Genomic DNA, 19,633 nt, shown 5'->3' with positions numbered 1-19,633 from the left:
GAAAAATGAGCTAATTTAATTGATATCGGTCCAATTCTTAGTTGATTCCCTTATTGATTCCTGATCAGGTTTCTGTGTGGAAAGAAATACGACTACACAGGTTTCAACATCAACACAACTGTTTAACTACTAATACAACTCTATTCTTTTCCTACAATGTGTTCAGACTCTAATAATTATAGTAGTTTCCTGGTGAAATGGAGCCACACTTTGGGCCGTTTCTTTCTCTCTGCTATGACTCCTTGTTGCAAATTTCCAGTAGTGCTGTAACATAAGTTTGACATAACAATTTTGACGTAATGTGCAGCTGACGGAATAACATGCTGGCAGTGATAAAAGGAACTGATGAGCTCGGTGGCATAGGATTGGTGCGCATGTCATGTATACCAGTATTAGTATTATCCAGTTTTCCGAGACACTTTCTGATGGTTCTTCTGAACTCTCCCCTGCTGTGATCTGGGGCAACACTCTGGTGTAAATTTGCATTACAATTTACTGGTAGCTTTTCCACAGTGACATAACAAAGTTTCCAGAAAAGCAAATGTCCCAATTACTAGGGAAAAAAGCAATGTTTTGTTTTGCTTTAGGCATCAACCCACTGCATATTCATGAGAGGAATGTAAATAAATTATGAGTTGGAGCTTTCAGTCAGTTTGGCTGGCCACCTCCTGAGTAAGCATATTCAGTCTAGACTACTTTTTTCTCCTCAGATTATGTAAATCCAAGCTGCAAGCGTATCTTCTCCATCTCAATTTCTCTAGAAAGAACAGCCAATATCTTTTGTTCTTGATAAATCATACAGTAAAGTCTAGATCTACCTCATCGCATTGGATTTAAAATGAGGTTAGGGTTAGGACTTTCAGCTTTGGTGTTTGAATAATGCAGTAGGACAATGATCCTAAACCAACCAAAACAGCACGTCCAACATCTGACCTCAATCTAACTGGACAAAGTCTGGACAAAAGACCCAAGCCAAAAGTGAAAATGGCTGCAGTACCTGTAGATCAGGCCTGGCCAACCCGCGGCTCCCGAGCCGCATGCGGCTCTTTGCCTGGTTTCATGCGGCTCTTACGTTCATATCGAATTTTGTGTTGTGTATAGCCCATTTCACACTGCCCAAAAAAAACCTATGTAAACCCGCTAACACCTGATATTAATCGGTTTCAAGTCACCAGCGCCGCCCTGAATAAGCAAACAGCCAGATACCCAACACTGGTTGAAAACCTGCACGAAAGCTTTGCGACCCGGTTCCGTGATCTACAACTGAAAAGGCCACAGATCACGTTCCTCATCGACCCTTTTAATGCGGAGACGGACTGTTTGAAATCCCCGCTAGTCACAGATGAGGCTGCGGCTGAGTTGGAGATGATCGATCTTTGTGAGGAGGACGAACTGAAACCTGCTTTAAGGGAAGGGACCATTGAGTTCTGGAAAAGTGTGCCAATGGAAAAATACCCCAATGTCAAACGGGCCGCGCTCAAGATACTGTCAATGTTTGGGTCAACATACGTCTGCGAGTCTCTGTTTTCTACCCTGAAACATGTGAAATCAAAGCATCGATCTGTTCTGACTGACACACGTGAAAGAATTGCTTCGAGTGGCAACAACGGAATACAAGCCAGATTTGAAGAGGACTGTTCAAGGCAAGGAATGCCAGAAGTCCCACTAAGCAAAATGCATAGTAAGAGAAAAACGCAATTGTAAATTGAACTGAGAGTTTGTGTGTCTGAAACATTGCACACAATGTTCATTGTTGAAAATGACTGGCCTGTGGTCTTAGTACTGTAGGAGTCCATTTCTGTCATAATCATGTTGGTGTGTGACATTTACAGTAAGTGTGTGTGTGTGTGTGTGTGTGTGTGTGTGAGTGTGAGTGTGAGAGAGAGAGAGAGAGAGAGAGAGAGGGAAGGGATGGGGGGATGTTCATGTGTCATACATGCTACTATATGTTTTAGGCATTTTTCGCAACAGAATTGCGAAAATAACAATTGCAAAATGTATGCATTTTTTTGGTATAATTCATTAAAAATTCCTGGAGGGACTGACAAGGGTTGAGATTCCTACATGGCTATAAACACCACATTTCCTTCAGAATTCACACCCCCATTTCCCTTTACTGTGTACTTTTTCCCCAAAGCCCAAGGTGATGTCCTCAAGTGTTTTGCTTTGTGCACAACCCAAAGATATTCAGTTAACTGTTAGAAAAATAATCACATCTGAGAAGCTGAAATCAGAATTTGGACAAAAATGTTTATTAAAAAATGACTCAAAATGATTAATCAATTATCAAAATAGTTGGCAATTAATTTAATAGATGACAAGTAATCAATTAATCAACTAATTATTGCAGCTCTAGTACTAGAGGGGCGTTTATTGCTTAAATCACTGAACTCCCGCTGCTTTTATTTGGGACAGGCGTCTATTTGGGATAGGCATTTAATTCCTTTAGCACAAAACTAAACTAAACTCTAACTGCTGCTTCTCTTGAGATTTTGTTCAGCAAATTTGACAACTAACATGATGACGCTTCAGAGGTTTTTTTCCTTCTCTCTTGTTTACCGTGTTACTGGTTAGTCAGAATGAATCAACGTTATACTTTGTTGTTGATAGTTTTTTCGTAAAATATAGTGAACAACTGAATTGTGGAGAATCTATAGCTGATCTAATGATGTGCAGCATGTACATATTGAGAGAAGTTTAAACCTTTTTTATGTGTGTAGGAAATTGAAACCCGGTGGGTTTTAAGAGGTTTTATACATCGAGATCATTTCTATAAAATCCAGACCAGGCCTCTATTGGAGACCTGCGTTTATTTGTCAAAACATGTAGCCACACCAGGCTTTTAAATGAGGCCTGCGTCTATTAGGGACCCTGCTTTTATTGAAAGTTTTACGGTATACTTTTAAAATTTTCAGCCATAACAACAAATACTGTTCTGTGGTCTCACATTGTGGTAGCTTTGTTGGTACAAAGTGTAAAGCTTGTGGGCAGGACAAATAAAGCCTCTTGTATTTTATTTTTAGGAGTTATTTAAAAAATTTGATTTACCTGAAAGATGTATTTTTATTCCATGTTGGCTTCATATGTATACATAAAATCCATAATTTTTCTGTTTTGGTACAGTGTGTAGGATTAAGTGACATTTAGCATTTGAGGTTGCAGATTGCAACTCACTCGCTTCACCCTCCCCTTCCAAGCACAAGGGAGAAACTACAGTGTTTGGTTTGTCCTTCTGGGCCACTGTAGAAACATGGCGGTTCAACATAGCGGACTCCATAGATAACATGGACTCCACCATGTTATTTATAGAGTCTGTAGATAACCGGTTGTTTATAAGGTAACTAAAACAGTCAATCAAACCCAATGAAATTAATCAATTATCTAAATTACAAACATGTCTTACGGACATAAAATCCTGGATGACCTGCAATTTTAAATTTTAAATGTTAAACTCAGAAAAAAACGAAATTCTTGTTCTTGGCCCCAAAAACCTTAGAGACTCACTGTCTAAAGATATAGTCACTCTAGATGGCATTAACTTGGCCTCTAGCACCACTGTCAGGAATCTTGGAGTTATCTTTGATCAGGATTTGTCATTTAACTCCCACATAAAGCAGACCTCTAGGACTTCCTTCTTTCATTTACGTAATATTAGAAAAATTAGACACATCCTATCACAGACAGATCCAGAAAAACTAATCCATGCATTTGTTACTTCAAGGCTGGATTACTGCAACTCTTTATTATCAGGTTGCCCCAATAAGTCCATTAAAACGCTCCAATTAATTCAGAACGCTGCAGCACGAGTACTGACAGGAACTAGAAAAAGAGATCACATCTCTCCTGTACTAGCTTCTCTGCATTGGCTCCCTGTAAAATGTAGAATTGAATTTAAAATCCTCCTCCTCACCTATAAAGCTCTTCATGGTCAGGCCCCTTCATATCTTAAGAGCTCATAGTACCCTATTACCCCTCTAGAACACTACGTTCTCTGAATGCTGGGCTACTTGTGGTTCCTATAGTCTCTAAAAGTAGAACAGGAGCCAGAGCCTTCAGTTACCAAGCTCCTCTCCTGTGGAACCAGCTTCCAGTTGTGGTTCGGGAGGCAGACACCTCACCACATTCAAGAGTAGGCTTAAGACATTCCTCTTGATTGCTTATAGTTAGGGCTGGATCAGGTGGTCCTGAACCATCCCTTAGTTATGCTGCTATAGGCCTAGACTATCGGGGGATTTCCCATGGTGCACTGAGCTCCTCCCTTCCTCTCTCTTTATGCACTCATTCATGTCCCATTAATGCATGTTACTAACTTCACTTCTTCCCCGGAGTTCTTGTGCTTTCTCATCCCCCAACTGGTCGAGACAGACGACCACCCACCTAGAGCCGAAGGATCTGTCCTAGGTTTCGCCTTTTAACAGGCAGTGTTTCTTGCCCTTGTGCCAAGTGCTTGCTCATGGTGGTACTGTTGGGTCTCTGTAATTAATGTTAAAGAGTTCGGTCTAGACCTGCTCTATTTGAAAAGTGTCCTGAGATAACTTCTGTTATGAATTGGCGCTATACAAATAAAATTGAATTGAACAGAACTATTCTTATTTTCAGGTGATTCTACACTAATAGCTAGAATACCCATGACCTTTAACTCACACTCAGCTCAGCTTTCTCAGTACTAATAAAGGACCCACCCTTAAAATGGCTTCTTCCTAACCTAGTTACTCATTTTTAGAGGCATACTGAATTTTGATACCCAGCGCTAGAGACCAACAAAGGATATTTCAACATTACAAACAAAAAGAACTTCTAAAAAACAAAAGGAACTGCTTAAATGAAAATTATGTTAAATCTAAAAAGCAATCCTGGCAAAGTTAAAAACAGACATCCAAATTTGTGTGCCTTTGTGAGATACGTTAGTGTTCCATATTAAGTCAGAGTTTCACAAACATAATTGCGACAATTAGACAATATTTACAAGTCTGAATTTGGTAATTATGGTAACTCCCATATGCCATGAATGCAGAAATTGGTGACTAAAAACACAACAGGAAGTGAGTCAAGTCTCTGAAAAGTTCTCTCTGACCATGATTAACTTGTGTGGAGTTTGCATGTTCTCCCTGTGCCTGCGTAGGTTTCCTCCCGGTAATTCGGCTTCCTCCCACAGTCCAAAGACATGCAGGTTAATTGGTGACTCTAAATTGCCCATAGGTGTGAATGTGAGCGTGAATCATTATCTCTCTGTCAGCCCAGTGATTAACTGGCAAGCTGTCCAGGTTGTACCACGCCTCTCGCCCACTGTCAGCTGGCATCGGCTGCAGCCCCCCCATGACCCTCTAAAGGATAAGCAATAAAGCTAATGGGTAATGGATGGTCAAAAACGCTCAGTCCTCATTATACCTGTGTGCAATCCACAATGCTTGATGTACTTTTGTGAGTCAAGAGCTCCACAGTTTGGACCTGATCCCAAAAGGATCCACGGAAAACCTAGCTGAATCTGACATGCATAGATTAGTTTAAAAAATAGACAGACCTGATCTAAAGAGGACCGGAGAGTTGCCAGACCTGACCTGAGGATAATTAGGCCTGATCCAAACTGCGGCCAACCAAAGCAGACCCTAACAGAGGGAGAACACCAATACCAGCAGCAGCATCACTTAACAAGCAGGTGTGGTGGAAAAGAGCAGCAGTATAATATAACAATTCTGTCCTAAGACCAACTGTAACGTTATAGAAACGCATTTGTTTATACTGAGTATAATCCATGCAAATCTACTTGGGAATTAGCAGTAGGCTCACTGTAAAACCTGTAAAGATAACTTAATCCTTCAAAACAATATGGAGTCACTTAATCCAACGAATTAAACTCAACTCAAAAATGAATAGGTGAAGTAATAACTGAAGTTGTTTTAGTGAACTTAAATCTGTGCAGTATTTTAAGTATTGGTGATATAATTCCAGTTTTTTTCATTGACTCGTGGTTTAAGTTGACTTTATACACAAATGTACTGCCACTGTGCTATAAAGCCTAGGATTTTTTTTTTTTGTTTCAATGTTTATTTTTCAGTTTATAAAATGATCATATGCTCAAGTAAGCAGAAAATAATTCTTAATGATCCCCAAAGTGCAAAGACTTGATGTTAGTCGTATAAAGTAGGCTGTAGTTAACAACTTCATTACAGCAGTAAAAATTAAATTAGATGATTCACAGAAAATTAATTGGCTACAATTTTGATAATCGATGATTGTTTTCAATCATACATCAGCTGTTTTGACAGTAATAATGTACTTTTTTTTGTTTTTAAGAAAACTGAGTAAATGCAACTTAAGTGGTAATATTTGTATAAAGATGTATTTAAGTTAGTCTTACTTTATTCTATTTCATTCTGTTAAATAAGTTGGAGAAATGCTGCATATGAGTGTAATATACTTACTAACTTTAAGTTCAATTCACTAAATAGAACTGGTAAAATTAACTTAATTTACCCTAGTTACCTTAACAAATATGTGAGTTACTCCTACAAATAAAATATTTTTCAAACGTTTGAGTTAAACTAACTCATCAGGTTTTACAGTGCTATTTGTTAATTTTTAACAGGGTGTGATGGTCCAATGGTAGCCCCTTAATGATGAGAAGACTGGTTCTTTTAAGTAACCTGCTAAATAAAGATATATTTAAATTAGAGAATATTAGAGATCCAAGAAAAAACTGACAGAAGGGCGGGACTGAGAGAAAAAGATGAAATTATAAATATGTCTGTAGTTCAGCACTATGTATCTATCAATATACAGCAGAGTTAGGTTACTGATATTTATGCGCTGTTGTCCAGGCCATAGATTCTAACTTGCCCAAACCTCAGTCAGATAAAGGATCAGTAAGTCAGATAGACTAGACTAACATATTGAACTACCTCTGCACCTTTGCTACTCAACAGTAGCAGGGGGTATTCATTTAAAATCCCCAGAGGTCCAGTTAGAAAGAATTTCCTCAAGCAAGGGTCCAGAACATCATAATATCTAACTTGCCTTATGATTCAGTGCCATATATACTGAAGTAGCCTAGCTGTATTAATGTCTGTATGTAGTCAACAACTGACTGTAATCAAATAAATAAAGTAGGGATGGGCTTCGATTTTCGAATATTCGAATAGCCATTAAATCATAAAAAATCGAATAGTTCATCGTATCTGGAAAAAAATATGTTGTATTACTGGCGCCTTCTGCACGGGGGCAGCGTAGCATTTGATGATACACAGTGTGGCGGGCTAGATGCCAAGCTGTAGAAGGAAGCAAACAGAGAAGAAGATATGATGGAGAGATTACTGAAGCAACCGTCAAAAAGTTCCATGTGGAGCTATTTCAAAAAAACAAGTGACACAGAGGTACAATGTAAACTCTGCGAGGAAAAGCTTTCGTATAGCTTTTATAGCTTTTCGTACTGGTGGAAAACTAACGAAAACAAATATCCCCAACTGGCAAAATTAGCGAGTGCATCCTTGTGTGTGCCCGCCACATCTGTGCCGTCGGAGAGGGTGTTTTCCACGGCGGGACTTATTGTAAATAGACTTCGCTCCCGTCTTCATCCCGAGCACGTGGACATGTTCATCTTTCTAAATAAAAACATGTAATAGGCTGCAGTCGTAAACTATTGCTCAGATTATGAAGACCGGCGGGCATGTTAAAAATGTTCATGTCAGCAATGCTGTCTCTCAGGTATGTTCAGTTGTTCAGTAAAATATTATTATTGCTTGAAGTCACCGCACTATGTGTTCAGTGTAACAGTTTTATAATGTTGTGCTGTGAATTGCATCACTGTCAAAATAAAAAGACAGAGTTCTGAAAAATTGCGGCGGATCTCTTTCTGAGCGAAGGGGGGGGGGTATTATTAGATTAATATTCAAATATTAATCGATTAGTACCCCACGATTATTGAATAGTACTTTTGCCTGAAATACACATCCCTAAAATAAAGTACAATTCAATAATATTCCAACAATATTTATTGCCTGAACTGGAGGGATTATAAATGATGAGTACTACAATAATAAATAAATGTTTTTTTTCTCATTTCAAGTTATGCAGCAATACATAACAGAGAGCTTTTGGAATCTATGTCAGTCAGTTTCCATATTAAACTAGAAGGATTATGAATGAAAAATAAAATTGGTTGCAATTGGTCTGTGAGGTTCCTGGTCCGCTGAACCGGTGCCATAAAGGCTAGAAAAGCTGTTAAAATACAGACAGTTTGCAAAATTGAACAATTCGCAAAAATGTATCGGTTACAGGTCTGGGTCGGACAGGATAGCATCTGGTTCACTTATAAGTGACAATGGCACTCGGGGATGGCAGATTAACAAGGGGAATGTATTTTATTTGTACTGTATGTCCTCAGAATAGAATAAACCTATGAGAATCTCTACTAGGGCTGGGTATTACCTCATGATTTGAATTGATTTTGATTCTTTAGGTCACAATTCGATTCACTTTCAATTCGATATTGATTTAAATGCTTTGACATCGATTCAGTAATACAGTAGAATTACACAAATAAGTCATTAGAGTACCTGTTGATAATTTTAAAAGCTTCGGGACGGCGACTTCTGTCATGTGTTTGTGTGTTGGTATGGCGTATCGTGGTTTGAGTGTGTATACCATCTTCTTAAAACCCCCATTTTCCACAACACTGTACGATCGTCGGTCCTTACATATGAAGACGGCCACAGACTCCATTATCTTCTTTGCGTAGACAGAGTTTGGCGGTAGTTTGCAAAGGAAGGACCTGTCGAGTTGCGTCTTTTTGAATCCACAGGTTTAGCCGCGGGTTGCTGCTGAGCATCTGCATGGTGTCGGCTTAAGTGGTTGCGCAAATTTGTTGTGTTATTGCAGTATTTTAGTACTGCCTGGAAAAGCTTACACACTACCTTACTTTTGTCTATTTCCTGTGTTCCGGGTTTACACTGGAATATAAAATGACTCCAAACGTCTGCTTTTAAAGTTGAAGGCGCTGATTTAACACTGCTGCTACCTGCTTTGGTTGCCATGTTGTTGTGTGGTCGAGTGTGACCTCCGTCCGTACAATGCAAATCACACAAAGGTGTTGCTCACCGCGCCCCCACTGGCCAAGGGCTTGAATCGATTCAGAGGATTTAATGAATCGATATTGAATTGGGAAAAAACATATTGCAATGCATTGATAAATCGATATTTTTACCCACCCCTTACTGCATACATAGTCCTTTACAGCTAGTGCAGCACCTCCCATGCAGTGTGTGGCAGAGACAATGCATAGAAATCAACAAATAAATTGGCCTCCTTTCCCCCTAAAAAAAAAAAAAAAACATTTAAAAAATCCACAGCCTATGTTTCTATTGGACGGATAAGCCAGAGCCTTTTGGTGAGGCAGAGAGCTGTATGTCTTCCTTGTAACTTGATTTAGCTCTGCATCAACAGGCTCAGAGACCTGAAACTGTCATGTTCTGTATGACTCAAATTACAGTGTTGTGGAGTGTGCAACACCTTCAGAGATGGTGATTAAATTATAGGAGAACTGGGACAAGTACAAGGTCTGATGGAATTAGAAAGTTACTGAAATAGAAATAAGACAACTTAAAGCTAGGGTAGGCAATATAGTTCAGAAAATTTTTTTTTTTTTCTTATATTTGTTAAAATTCTCTTTACACCCCAACAGCAAACTATAAATCACATGCTCTGTAAAAAAGGAATAAAATCCAGTATCTGTGGCTGTTGCATGCCAGTAATAAGCCTGAAATAAGGCATCTACCTACCTGCACGCACTCTGCCCGTGCACTCAATGCGCATGACTGGAAGGCTAGCTTATGTCTTGGACTGGTGCCTGAATTGGACCAAAAAAGATGCCAGTACCTTAATTCAGCATAACCCTAACTCTTGTGGTGTTTTTTTTTTTATCCATTTTAGCAAGGACATTTTCAGTGCTGTTTTGATAGCTAGCTGTGTTTACAGAGACGTTTCACTTTTTTATTGTATACCCCTCAGATGAAATACTTAGATTTATACCTTGGAGACCTCAGTGGTGGCCAATGCTCAACAGACATAGCTGTACTCAATAAGAAGTAAGGGTACTCATGTGGACAAAAATCAGAAGTGCCAGTACTCTGTACTGGTGAGTACTGGCTCATTTCAGACATTGCCTTGGACACACTACAGGACTTTCAAAGTGGTCAGATCTCTGTACTGTTCACACTACACAACTTTCTGTCTTGTAATCAAGAGTCTTGAAGTTGTTGTGGTTTTCACACTACGTAACTGATCAGCAACAAGGGATCACAACACTTTCACAAACTCTGACTGCTCTCCAAACTACGTTTCAGTAGTTTACATCACATTATGCTTAGTTAGGAAAGTAGTTTAAAGACACGCACAAAGGGCAACCATTTACAGCAGACTGCTGTACAATAAGCTGATAATTAGCCTGATCAGCCAGCGTCAGTAATCAGTACACACATTATTAACTTATTTATCATAATAACGAACAGCAGTCAATATCAGACACCATTATCATACTTTAGCAGTTACCTTGTGTTTGTGTGATGACGAGGAAACGTTAAAAGTTATACAAATTAGCAGCTCGAATTCAACTAAAATCTCCATGTACCAAACTCCCTTTAAGAAATATGACATTTTAACAATTCCTAACATGTCTGTAAAAACACGTAACTCTAGAAACACAAGCTAAAGGTCGTTTTTTGTAGACAGTCTGCTTGTCAATTTGGCATCAATATAATCCATAAAGATAAACTGAATTCTGTACAAACTTTACATTTTGTCTCCTGAACTGGCTCAACCTCCATTGTAACTGTGCTCTTTTAGTGGGACAAAGTTTGGGAATGAGAGGAGTTTTCTTTAAGATTTCTCACTAAAGTAAGTGGTGGTTGGTGGATCAGATAAATGCCAAATTGAACACCGACTCTGTTTATTCACCATCTGTTGTGTATGTTGGTATCTGAGAGGTTTTTTTCAGCTGTTACCAAAGTAACTACCCAGTTTGCTGCTTCCTGTCTGGTGCTGGAGAGAGAGGCTACCCGTGTCTGCACTCACTGGCTGTAGGTTATTGCATTGCTCCCCTAATCGTCTGAGACACAACAAGATACTTGGCTTGCTAGATATTTTTCTGGGGTCACTGAGGCATCAGCACGCTTTTGTCTAGCCTGCGAGTCTCGTCGTTGAACAGTTCAACACAATGTGATCCGAACGCAGATTTGCCTCTGATGTCGGGGGGATTTGTCGGTGAGTGGAACTTCGCATTAGCTGCCTCTTACTCTAGAGTTCTTATCATAACCAAGAAAGTAATTCCAGGCTTGTGCTAGAGTCTTTGCCAACAGCTGTGACTGACAATAGAGACCCCACCACCATCTCAGAGTCACAATTTCTCATTCCCCTGCGACACATTAGCTGCCAAATCAACACACACACACACACACACACACACACACACACTCTCGCATGCACACGCACACACACAAAATAGAGCATGTATGTGGACTCCTGGCTTGTTGACACGGGTTATGAAGGTTATTCCGGGGCAGAAAAGCTTCTTTGTTGATGTGCGTTTTCCCCACAGGGGCTTTCAGAGAAGACTGCTGCGTAAATGAACCAAATAAGTGTCTCCCAGAACAATACAAACCTCTCAGACATAAGTTGTTTGATTGTTTTAGAATGTAGTTCTCTGTAGTCCATATAGCCATGTGTGGTGTGTATAAAGGCCTAAGTCATGCTGAGGACACAGGAACATTAATTTCCACTTTTGAGCTACCAGAGGGAATGTTCTCCATAAATGGAATCCCTGGAGTGGGCATCTCTTTTCTTATGAATATGAAAGACTGTTGTCCATTTCTGAAAGCAGGCTTGGAGGGAATTTAAATGAATTCGGCAGGAAGGTCAAAGTAATGAAGTAATGAGCAGGCAATGTGATTAATGGGGAAGAGGCAATATTTGCATACTGGGCTGTTGGAAAAATCAAAGAGTCGCTTAATTTCATTGAGAAATTTGCAATAAATACTGCATTTTTCAGACCCCATTACTGCCAATTTGAATGAAATATGAGATTCACTAATCTGGTTTTCTGTGGCCAACTGTGATTTGTTTTCTAAGATGCACAAGAGTAATTTAAGCTAATACTCATTTATTCATTCATTGGATATTTCATTCACTAATGCATTCCTTGTTACACTGTCTGCCCTGGAGTGGTCATTAAGAGGCATGACAATGTCTGAAGACTGCACAGTGTTACAATTTGAGTGGAAAGCCAAAATTCCCAGTGTCAAAACATTTGTTCATTGCAACCTAAGGAAAGCCCTTTCAAAGTTGGCAGCATCAGTATTTGGCAGCGTTCTGGGAAAACTTACACAGGGGAGAAAGCCGTCTCACTGCAACAAGCCGAACAATAATCCAGATGTGATGAGATGGAAGCTGGGATAACCTTTTTCTCATTTGAGAAAGTGAGGCAAGACTTAACATCAGTTTTAGCCCAGAGCTGAAGAAAATTGGCCCTCACATCATAGCTCATGTATTTATGAAACTTAAAGGAGAAGATGAAAAGCTAAATGTTGGTATGACACTAGCATTAGGGGCCTTGTGTTTTTGTGGAGATATAACAGCCTAAGGGAAAGGGGCAAATTAAATAACCTGCTCTAGTTTGTTTACTGCATTACTAAAAACTATTGCTATAGTGTGCGTATGTCAGATATTTGCCGCAACCAATTTCCCACGAGGATCAATAAAGTGATTCTGATTCCGAAGATGCACTTGAAACAGTGATTGGCCAATATGAACTGCTGCATTATAAGCAGCAGAGTAGAGGTTTGAGGTAATCACTGGCTCTGTAGAAAGCAGACATCGTGGTTGCTGTTGGGGTAATTAGAATAAAGCCGGTAAAATTATTACAGTGAAAAATGCCGTCTGCTCTTCTAATTGGGTAGTTGGGTCTACAGTACCAACAGTTGGGAGCATAGGTCATCATGCACATCCCCCATGCCTTCAGGGACGTAAACAGGAAGTATAATTAGGGATGTCCTGATCAAAGTTTTTTGGCCTCCAATCTGATCCAAGTAATTCAATACTGAGTATTTGCTGATACCCAGTCTCAATCTGATACTTGATAAAACAGTGCACACTTTAAGTACTTTAAGTACATTAAAGTTATTAAAATCAATCCAATGTATATTCTGACAATTAAATAGCTCTGCATTGGAGCAAGAGCTGCAAAAAAATGCCAGCATTGAAATTGTTCCTTGATGTTTGTTTTATTCTCTTTACACATGAAAGTACATGTATAAATAGAACATGACATATTAAACCAAATTAATATGTCACTTGGGGAAAAAAGAGATCCAACAACTTACTTAGGCCTTAATACAGTATGGACATCACATCTAATAGTCCATTGTTTTTCAAAGTGGAGGCCAGCAGACTTTGAGGGAAAATGAGAGGAAATGCAAAATAAATCAATAAAAAACAATTCAATAAATAAAATTACATTGATTATTGTGTTTATTTGATTAAATATATGTTGTACAAATTATTATAATATATAACATATCAAAATCTTAAAAAAAAAAGAAATATTGAATTAAGTAAAGAGTTTTTTATCAAACTACTATTTCCAAGGTGAGGAATGATGTGCCACCTTTGGTTAATGTTTCACTGTAAAAACAGATAGTTATAGTTACAGTTCCTATAACTAAAAAAAAATGTTGAAACTGATTAGATCAAAATGTTTACATAAAAGTAATTTTGATCAAGTAGCTTTAGGAATTTTAAGTGAGAATGGCTTTCATTTTGTAATTTATATTAGTACTGTAAAACAAAATACCTATAAAGTTATTAATCAGGAATGTTTCTGTAACTTACAAAACTAAGTTAGTGCCAATTTAGGCAACTACCCCTACTTGGTAAAGGTTAGGAAAAGTCGTCATTGTCATTGAGATCCAAAGTCAGACACTCTGTACACTGCCCTATCTAGCCTGAACTCCTCACTAAGATGTTACAGCTGCATTATAATGTTCTGGTTCAGACAATCTTGGAGTGCCATCTATATTTCTGTGTCACTTCCAGTTTTCTAAAGCTTGTAGCTTCACGCATTCAGTTTTCTCACTTTTATTCTGCACTGTTTGACACTCCCGGTACCCACAAGGCTTAAAAAGCAAGACTACTACTGGCTACTGAATATTTCAAACACTTAAGTAGGTTTTTGTGTTTTCCAAACAAATATTCATAGATATATATATTAAAAAATTCAGTTAGGACAATGAATCTGGAGACCACCATGTTTGCCCTGTTTGACTCAATGTCAGATTATCAGCACTGAATATTCTGACTGTGATTCACATCTTTAGTGTTTTTCATCTCTCTGTGGATATTTGATTACAGCTGACCTTATTACAGCAAACAAAGCCAACCAAGGCAGTTAACCAGGCTGCATCAAAAACAAATGCAATATAGTTTCTGATAGATTATGCACATTTGTTTCTCGGCCACATATTCATAACTAACCACTGTGCAATGAATGAAACTCTTAAGCATTAATCTACCAGCATAGGAAGACCCATACTTAAAACAGTTTATGGCACCTTTCTCCTCTAGTTATCCACTGAGACATTCCACACAGCTCATTGTTTTGTTCCTGCAGTCTCTACGTCAATAAGAAAGCCTTCATGTTTAAAGCTCCCTCCCATTGGAATAATCTTCCTGTAAATATTCAGTCCATATTTTCTTACAGCCTGTTTAAAAAAGCCCTGTCTTCTTGTTATAGGATCAATTGTGCATGCTCTTAATGACTCTTATGCATGTCCATAATAACACTTTTACAATATTATCATGTTTTGTAACTCTAATACTTAATGCTTTCAACCACTCTAAACTAGAAATGAATGAGCCATTTCCATGCACTGCTTGGAGTATGAGCCTCTGATTTTGTATTTATATTGTCGGAAATATGAGGTAGTATAAGATAAGGTATATGTCAGGTGCGTCCTTTTTGATAAAGGCAGACTGAAAGGGCAATCGGCAACTACATAACATTATTGTTTGCCTGGCCATAGGATTTAAGCTCCTAGCTAAAAACAAAAAATCTTATTTTATGCTATTAAACTGGCAAAGACCTCAAAATTTACATTTACTGCCAGTCAAAGAAGAGGGACTGCTTTCACCCAAAACGGGGCAGGCCAAAGTACCCAGATTACCTGTTCTCATCTCTAGGGACGTGAAATATTTGTGGCAAAACAGAAGGGAAAAAAAGGTGTAAAAATAAACCTCCACCAGTTATTTCAATGTGTCAGATACATTTCATTAACATTTCATAACTTCTCCTGCACATTTTATTATGAGGTTGCAGCTTCAAGTTGGGAACATTCATGAGGCTGCCACTACCTCTGACTGCTGAGCCAACAAAAGCTGATTATGAATCCAAATGATAAGGGATTAGAAAGGATACAATTTGATAAAATGCTATCAAACCCAAACTAGGGGTGTAAGAAAATATCAAAAATTTCATATTGCAATATTTCGCTTTGGGTATATTGTATTATTTCTCAAAAACACTACAGATTTTTGTGATTGAACCCCTAACCTCTAGATAGCAGTGTTGTGAATGTAAACTGAGAGCTATGATGTTGGATGTTATAGGGACTTCTTGCTCAGATATTTATGCATATTGTGGACAGTTCTGCTAAAATTAGATTATAATGAATGCCAATATATTGTCATGCTTACAATATCGCAATGTATCATGATATATCAAATCGTAACCTGTACTGTAATACGATAAGTTATTTTAAGTAAAAAAATTTAAGTAACACTAGATCAATTTTGTAAGTTAAAATATTTTTGATTAAGCAGCTTTTACAAGGTATTTTTGTTTTCAGTACAACTAAAGATTAAGTCAGTGTCACTTAAAAGTACCAGTAAAAGCTGTAATCCAAAATGTTTTTAACTTACTTGAGGTTACTGTTACTTAAAATTTTGAGCTGAGTAAAATATCTTATAACCTATCAGGTTTTACATTGTGTATTGTGATACCATATCGGCAGACTCCTGCCAATACACAGCCCTAACCCCAACCCTAGCTACTGACTATGTTGACTATGTTTGTTGGTCAAACGTTCCGGTTCGCCCGTGACGCCCTGAAAAGCAAACGTTTGGTTTTTTAGTTATTGTGTATTTTTCTATCGATGAGACCTTATTCTCTCTGCACTAAAGCACTAAAGACCCCAGAGACTCGCCAGCTCTCTCACTCTGTCAGACAGATAAACACAGCAGAGAAAAAACAACAGTCAAGATGGAGACAGAGCAACGAAAAGAGGTCAGACACTGAGAGAGAAACAGGCAGACAGACACACAGATAGAGATATAGAGAGGGAGAAAGTGTGAAAGGGAGAGTCAGAGCCAGTGGAAGCACATTGTTCCTGTCTCACTCGTTCAGGCCTCACCTACAGCTGACGCTCCCTGCAGCCAGGTCCTTTCACAACTTATCACGCTCCCAGAAAGTGCTCCCTACAGCCAGGAATTCACTGCCAAATCTAATAATTACTTTGCAGACCTTGGTGACTATTGCATTATGGGAGTGTATTCACATATACAGTCTCCAGCGACTGTGACCCCGAGTCAAAATTGTCAATTTAATCATAATTAATAATGGCACTACTGCAGCATTTCAATCCTGCAAGTCAAAGTCATTAAAATGGCTCCAAGAACTCCTGGACTATATTGTCTGGAGGAAGTAATCAACTTTGGACAGGCCTCAGTAATTCATTAATATACCACCTCCAGAAGAAAAAGAGGAGGGAAGGGTGACTTTGTCTACAGGAAATTTGTTTCTTTAGACTTTCTGGGACAGTGCTGGATGTTTGATATTAAGGCATGGTGAACAGTGAAAAAGTACAACCGTGCTGTTATTTATTCACGCTGCATTGTGAAATTCTGACAGCCTAAAATTAAAATTCTAAAATTTATTCTGCGTTGAAACTTCATTTTAGACTTTTATCAAGATGACACTTTTTCTATGGATTAAATAGATTGCTGCAGGAATGAGCCATAAAACCTGGAACTGAGTTAGCATTTTAGCATCACTGGTTCCCTCACCTTAAAGTCAGTGGGGTTTTGGATGGGCTTTTGGTTATGCCTGAAATAAGATCTGTAAAGCTTTGTCATATTTTCTGAAACTTTCACTACATCCTGACAGTAGTACACGAGACAGATAATCTGTGAAGAAATTAAGGTTCCTCTGGCTCCTAATGGCATTTGCAAGAATCCACCGGGCCTGAACAAAAACAACGAATCAGAGCCGAGAAAGATGTACACTTTGGACGGATGGCTTAAAGATAGCTGATTGTTGAGTCTCATTCCCAGGGTCCAAATATGACAACCTGGGGAAGAGACTCAACAGTCAACTATATTTCTCAGTTTCCCTAAAATAGTATATAGTATTCCATGCTTACAATAGCGCAATAGATCACAATATATTGAATCGTAACCTCTGTATCGTGATACGTATCATACTGCCAGATTCTTGCCAATACACAGTCCTAATACATAGGATAATAAACTGCATCAGACTCAGTGTGGAAGGTTTCAATGCTTAACAAATTTAATGGGATGATGGATCACAAAAACACAACTTGATGTGCAAAGTTTTGTAAAAATGATCCAACACATGTTGTGTTGGCTGTACAGTAAAACACACAGAACATCCACAGTGTGATAAGGACTGTGCTGCAAGCTACATGGGTAGACCAACAACACAATGTTACCCTGCTCAGTTAACACCAATACAGTGAAGCTACAAACAACAACAGACAAAAGCTAAATGAGTTAGAAACCCAGATAATCTCTGTAGCTTGTTATACCACAAAGCAGCAGCCAGGCCTGCTGTGTCAATGTGCTCACTGTGTTAGAGAGCTGCTGCTGCTTACCTTGAAAGCTCCCAACTGACAGGTAAAGCCAGGTGAGTGCTGGGATGAAGAGCAGGGCGAGGGAGGCCGCCAGGAACTTCCTGCGCCCGCGACACATTCCCAGCATCCTCTGGACCGAAGCAAATGGAAAGAGAGGTGAAGTGACCTCTATGTTGGTAGCAGCTGTTGTCCAGGCTGATTCATGGCACTGGAAGAGAGGGAAGAGGAGGAAAAACTGGGTTAGAGAAGGAGCAGCCGTTTCACAACCTGTATGGACACAATTACAGCTGAGCATGCGGCTTCTGCTGCTGCCAGAGAAAAATACATCTAAACCTCCTGAGCCAAAAGACACATTTTGAATCATTTACTCAAGGATTGTAAACTGTAGGATTGCTAATTTCACATTTTCACCTTCAAAGCTTTGGGCTGCAATGATTTTTAGAGGACATTTGATGGGAAAAAAAGCAAAAACAAAAATGAGTTTACACAACCAGTGGTACTGACAAATTTGGGGTTAGAGATGACCAGTCAAATGAAAGAATCTTCATGAAGCCAACCTATCCAGCTCATTAAATAATTCATATAGAATTTAAATGAGACACTCTGAAAATGACAACTGCAAGCATGAAGCAGCTCAAACTTTCCTAACCTACCAACCAACTTTAAAGGGATTCGTGTTAATAAATCGGGAAGTCACATACTAATCTGACTTTGATGACCTAAACTAATTTGTCAATTTCGAGTGCAATGCAGGGCAGAGAGTATAGAAGTCTCATTATATGATATTAGTCGAAATCCTCTTTCTGTTACAACCACATTTGTCCAATTACCCGGTTGACCTCAGTCGATTTTTAATCTCCACCAGACTGACTGCCCAGGGATGAAACATAATACCTCTGGCTGGCACTGTGGAGGCTGGCACATACACAAGCCAGGGTGCCAATTATCATAGTGTCACCCAGTAAAATGCAGTAGAGGGAGCGGATTTCAGAAATGAAAAAATATTTCCAGCACTCTTCCCAGCACTTACTGCATCTCCAGGTTTTTTTCTAATGTTTTATTGTGGCCTGGGCAATGTGAAAAGCGCGGAGTGAGACGGGGTTAAATGAGGCTAAAGGAGATTAAACAAGTCTCTCAAGTACAACAACTGCCTCTTTGATAGGTGGACTATGAATCATTTCCGAGGCTCCTTAGCCTTTGACCCCTGTGTGATATTAGCTCTCCACTGGAAACTGTGATTTACAATGCAAATGCTACACTGAAGACATTTATTACCATATTCAAGTGAGGTGTCAGACCACCGAGTAAGCAGATCCAGTTGTGCAGGGATGCATTATGTAGCAAGGAGGTTGAAGGAGCTCAGACTGAAGAGCAGCAGCAGAGTAAAGGATATTTTCTGGCCTTTGTGAGCTATCATTGCTAAGATGTGACATCAGAATCTAAATCAGAATCAGAATTAGGTTTATTGCCAAGTAAGTTTTTACACATAAGAGGAATTTGTCTTGGTGAATTGGTGCATAAAATATACAAATCACACAAAAATATACACAAGAATAGAGTACTTTTAAAATATAAATAAATAAAGATAAGAAAACTGTACAGAAAACGGGAGTGCAATAATGTAATGAGGGTGGGTATAAGAGTCAGTGTCAATGGGGTTTCCGGGCCTTGGTAATGAGGCCAGCTGCACACAGTGATAAACTGATGGACCGCAGCCTCCT

At 38.9% G+C, this 19,633-nt stretch overlaps 1 protein-coding gene across 2 annotated transcripts in view; it reads right to left on the bottom strand.

Moving 5' to 3' along the window:
- large1 (LARGE xylosyl- and glucuronyltransferase 1) overlaps window positions 1-19,633 on the bottom strand; it is a 157,707-nt gene that overhangs the window by 100,716 nt on the left and 37,358 nt on the right. For both annotated transcript variants that reach the window (XM_051392030.1, XM_051392029.1), the window contains one exon: window positions 17,934-18,120. In XM_051392030.1, the coding sequence (XP_051247990.1) occupies window positions 17,934-18,039 (106 nt within the window). In that variant the 5' untranslated portion in view covers window positions 18,040-18,120. The remainder of the gene's footprint in view (window positions 1-17,933; window positions 18,121-19,633) is intronic.

Source organism: Dicentrarchus labrax, unplaced genomic scaffold, assembly GCF_905237075.1.
Source record: "Dicentrarchus labrax unplaced genomic scaffold, dlabrax2021, whole genome shotgun sequence".
NCBI classification, from domain to species: domain Eukaryota; kingdom Metazoa; phylum Chordata; class Actinopteri; family Moronidae; genus Dicentrarchus; species Dicentrarchus labrax.
This window is presented reverse-complemented; position numbering and strand designations above follow the sequence as displayed.